Source organism: Microtus ochrogaster, unplaced genomic scaffold (assembly GCF_000317375.1).
Source record: "Microtus ochrogaster isolate Prairie Vole_2 unplaced genomic scaffold, MicOch1.0 UNK15, whole genome shotgun sequence".
NCBI classification, from domain to species: Eukaryota; Metazoa; Chordata; class Mammalia; order Rodentia; family Cricetidae; genus Microtus; species Microtus ochrogaster.
In genome coordinates, this window is record NW_004949113.1 from 625,415 (window position 1) to 630,480 (window position 5,066).

General features: G+C 43.1%; 1 protein-coding gene across 1 annotated transcript in view; it reads left to right on the forward strand.

The window, feature by feature from the left end:
* Window positions 1-4,228, forward strand: part of LOC101991601 (CD209 antigen-like protein C) — a 40,259-nt gene extending 36,031 nt beyond the window's left edge. The window contains exon 6 of the mRNA XM_026789176.1: window positions 4,078-4,228. Within this exon, the coding sequence (XP_026644977.1) occupies window positions 4,078-4,228 (151 nt within the window). The remainder of the gene's footprint in view (window positions 1-4,077) is intronic.
* The last annotated feature ends 838 nt before the right edge of the window (window positions 4,229-5,066 follow it).

Below are 5,066 nucleotides of genomic sequence, written 5' to 3' on the forward strand. Positions count from 1 at the left end.
TGGGGTGGGTGCAGGTGCACACATGTAGGGCAGGTACAAATGTATGGGGCAGGTGCATGGGCACAGTGTGGGGTGGGTGCATGTGTATGAGTGTGCAGAGGGGTTGCAGGAAAAAGTTTTATTCTGGCACCCGTGGGAATGAATGACTAACGCTGTATACCAGGCTTAGAACTGGCCAGTGTGACGTGTCCATGGGTTCAGGGATGTAGATGCTGTCCCTCCAATTTGACCCTGAGTAGGTTATATAGGAGCTGAATGTACAGAATCTTGAGGATGGAGATAGTTAAATCTGTGGAATTTGAGTTGGTTGGTTATATTTGAAGAAGAAGCCTTTAGTAAAATGACCCTCTTCAAACATAAAAGATCACAAGGATCATGGGCCAAGGTCAAAGGACTTGGGTCCTCATTGACCCAGAACAAGTCCCATCTGCTGTAATGCACTTGAGGCAGAAAAAAAAGCATCCCATTCCAAAGACAGAAACACGTTGAGGGGCGGGAGATGGATGAGTTGATAAATTGCTTGCTGTGTGTTCTGGTTTCATTTCTGTTACTCTGATAAAACACACCGACTAAAAGCAAGTTAGGGGAGAAAATGGTATAGTTCACCTTTTATAATCTGAGGTTCCAGTCTTTCACTGTGAGAAGCTGAGGCAGTTGGTGACATCACATCCACAGTCGAGATGAAAAAGAAATGAAAGCGTACATGCTCAAGTGCATGCTGGATTTCTCCACTCTTACACAGTTCAGGGCCCCTGCCTAGGTGATGCTGCTGCTCACAGTAGGTTGGGTCTTCCCACATCTCTTTCTTTAATTTTAATTTATTTTTTTAAAAAAACCTTCTTATTTTACATGCCAAATCCAGTTCCAATTCCTTTTCCTCCTCTTCCTACCTTCCCCCCATCTGATCTCCCATACCATGCCTCACCCACTTCTCAGAGAGGGTAAGGCTTCCCATGGAGAGTCAACAAAGTCCAGCACATTGCTTTGAGGCAGGACCAAGTCCCTCCCCACTATATCTAGGCTGAGCAAGGTATCCCTCCAGAGAGAATGGGTTCCAAAAAACCAGAACCAGCAGTAGGGATAAATCCTGGTCTCACTACTAGTGACCCCACAGTCTGTCCCAGCCTTACAACTGTCACCCAAATTCAGAGGTCCTAGTTTGTTCCCATGCTGGTTCCCTCTGTGTCAGGTCGGAGTTGGAAGGCGTCTATTAGCTCAGGTAAGCTGTTTCAGTGGCTATCCCCATCATGGTATTGACCTCTTTGCTTGTATTCTCACTCCTCCCTCTCTTCGATTGGACTTTGGGAGTTCAGTCCAATGCTCCGCTGTGGTTCTTTGCATCTGCTTCCATCAGTTGCTTGATGTAGGTTCTGTGATGACATTTAAGACAGCCATAAATCTGACTACAGAATAAGGCCAGTTCAGGCACCCTCTCCACTATTGCTTAGGGTCTTAGCTGGGGTTATCCTTGTGTATTCCTGGGAATTTCTCTGGTGCCAGGTTTCTTGCTAGTCCCATAATGCTTCCCTCAATCAAAATATATATTTTCTTGCTCTCTTTCTCTGTTCTTCTCCCATTTCTACCCACTCATTACTTCTAGTTCTCCTCCCCCTCCCCATTCTGTTAGCTGGTGTTTTTTAATAGGTGAATTGAGTCCATTGATATTAAAAGATATTAATGACCAGTTAATGGAACAGTTAATTCCTGTTACTTTCAGTGGTAGTGTTTGTGTGTTTTCTATCTTTGGGGTTTGATGGTGTGAGGTTATCTGCTGCCTGTGGGTTTTTTTGTGGGGTGCAGTAAACTTCTTGGGTTGGAGTTTTTCTTCTAGTGCTTTCTTTAAGGCTAGATTTGTGAATAGGTTTTGTTTAAACTTGGTTTTGTCATGGAATATCTTGTTTTCTCCATTGATGGTGATTGAAAGTTTAGCTGGATATAGTAGTCTGGGCTTGTATCCTTGGTATTTTAGTGTCTGTAGTACATCTGTCCAGGACCTTCTGGTTTTCATGGTTTCCACTGAGAAGTTGGATGTAATTCTAATAGGTCTACTTTATGTTACTTGACCTTTTTCCTTTGCAGTTCCTAATAGTCTTTCTTTATTATGTGTATTTTGTGTTTGATTATATGATGAGGAGACTTTTTTAGGTCCAATATATTTGGTATTCTGCAAGCTTCTTGTACCTTCATAAGCATATTTTTCTCTAGGTTGGGAAAGTTTTCTTCTATGATTTTGTTGAATATATTTTCTGGGCCTTTGAGCTGGAGTTTTTCTCCTTCTTCTACCCCTATTATTCTTAGTTTTGGTCTTTTCATGGTGTTTCAGATTTCCTGGATGTTTTGAGTTAAGAATTTGTTGGATTTATCATTTTCTTTGACCAGTGAATCTATTTCCTCTATAATATCTTCAACATTTGAGATTCTCTCTTCTCTCTCCTATATTCTGTTGGTCATGTTTGTATCTGTAGTTCCTGCTCATTTGCCCAGATTTTCCATTTTCAGAAATCTCTTGGTTTTTGTTTTCTTTATTGCCTTTACAGTTTTCAAGTCTTGAACTGTTTTCTTCTCCTGTTTGATTTTTTTTCTTAATTTTCTTGATTGATTGATTTCTTCCAGTTTTTTCTTTTCCTCCATTTCTTTAAGGGAATTTTTCATTTCCTCTCTAAGGGACTCTATCATCTTCATAAGATATATTTAAGATCGTTTTCTTTTGCTTCTTCTGGGTTAGGATGATCAGGTCTTCCTGTTGCATGACCACTGGGTTCTGGTGTTACCATGTTGCTCTTTAGGTTGTTAAATGAATTTTTGCACTGGTGCCTTTCCAAATTGGTACTGGCAGTGTCTTTGCCAGTTGGTCCAATCCTTGCTGTTGCTGTCTGTGCCTTAGGGAACCTCTGAGGCTTTTCTTCATCATTTCTCTTGGTTCACTCTGTGCAGTTTCAGCCCGTGCTTCAGAGTTCCTTTCTTGGTCCTCTCTATGCAGTTACAGCTTGTGTCTCAGAGTTGCTCTGAAGTTTCAGAGGATGAGTGGGTTTGGGGGCAGATTGGGCCTGGTAGCTTAAAGGGTCCAATCAATGTGGGGGGGCATTACCTGCAGAAAGCTTGCCTGCTGGTTGGCTAGTGAAGCTGAGGCAGGTGGGGGAGGTGCCGGGAGTTTTGCCTGGTACTGAGGGCCTAGAGAGTGGGGTGGCCAGCTGATTGGCTGATCACTTGTCTCTTGGTCCTTCTCTACAGTTCCTCCCTACATCTCTTAACATAATTAAGAAAATCCTACACAGACACTGCCACAGACCAAGCCAATACAGATGATCCTAAGGCTGTCTTTGTAGGTGACTCTAAGTTGTGTCAAGTTGACAGTGATAACTGACCATCATACAATACAAGCATGAGGACCTGAGTTTCATTCTCCGAAACCACATAAGAAAGCCAAGTGTTTTGGCATGGGCTTGTCATCTCAGCACTGGAAAGGCAGAAACAGTAGATCCCTGATGCTCATTAAACAGACAGTTTAGCTGAATTAGTAAATTCTAGGCCAGTGAGAGACCATGCCTCTAAAATCAAGGTGGAAAGTGATTAAAGATGCCTGAGGTTGACCGATGGCCTCTACATATACAACCATAAATGTGTACATGTTTCTGCACATAAACACACACACACACACAAAATAAGCACACACACAGGAGAGGTGAGGAGGGGGAAACATAGTTGATAAAGAGAAGGTGGGACTAATTCTCATACTTTTATGGGTGTTGGCCAAGGAAATTTATGAATAATAGCATTTAATTGAGGTTCATGACTCCAGGGGATTAGAGTTCCTGAGCATCATGTCAGGGAGCATGGCAGCAGGAAAGCAGGCATGGTGCTGGAGAAGCAGCCAGTACTCTACATCTCAATCCATAAGTACAAGACAGAGAAAGCTAACTAGGAAAGTTGTGAACTTTTAAAACCACAAAGCCCACCCCCAATGACACTCCCTCCTCCAACATGGCCTTGCCCGACAGTTCCACCTACTGGAGACCAAGCATTCAAATATGTGAGCCATGGGAGCCATTCTCATCCAAACCTCAATTGGTTTTGCAGTTTCATGAAATATTGGAACAAAGGAGAGCCCAACAATGAAGGAGAAGAAGACTGTGCAGAATTCAGAGATGATGGCTGGAATGATGCTCCATGTGCAGTGGAGAAATACTGGATCTGCAAGAAGTCTGCTATGTCCTGCACCAAAAACTGATGTCTCATCTGCCTGTAGCACCTGTTGCCAAAATGACCCTGCGGGGGTGACTGAACTTAACCCACAAAGCCCACAGTGTATGCCAGTTCCTTCCCCTGTGAACATAAAGGATTTAATTGCAGCTGTTTTCTCATTTGCAGTCCTGTGTGTGCATGTGCGTGTGCACACATGCACATGTGTGTGTGTGCGTGTGTGTGTGTTTGTGTGTGTGTATGTGTTTGTGTGCATTCACACCAAAGGTCAATCTCAGGTGTCTCCTTGGCCTCTATCTTGCTTTGTTGAATAAGGGTCTCATTTTTACCTTATCGGTGCTGGCCAATTTGGCTAGGCTGGCTGACTAGCACATTCTAGGAATCCTTCTATCTCTGTCTTTTCCGAGCTTACATTAGAAGCATATGCCAGTATTCTAAGCCTTCTAAAATGGGTGGGGGGAGGATAATTCACAGATTGGAGCTTAAGAGACAGTGATGGTAGCAGGAAGGCACTGAATATACAGTACCATTGAACTGCTAGGTGTGTGTGTGTGTGTGTGTGTGTGTGTCTTTAAAAGGATTTATGGAAGAAATTGGAGTGGGGCATAAGTAGAGGGTAAGCTGGCCAGTCTAGGTGGCCCATCCATGAGGCCTCTGGTGCCTCTCAGTCTCAATCATATCCTCACAGCTTCCAGATAAAGGTGATAGACAAGAAGGAGGCAGGAACTGTACCCATTAAGTAATAGCACACACAAACTCCTGGAAATCTTGATTCCCTTCCCTGTCTCTGTAAAACTCACCACTTTTTTAATCCTCTGCAAACAGAATTCTGCAACACATTTCTTTCTACAACTAGCTTGTTTTAC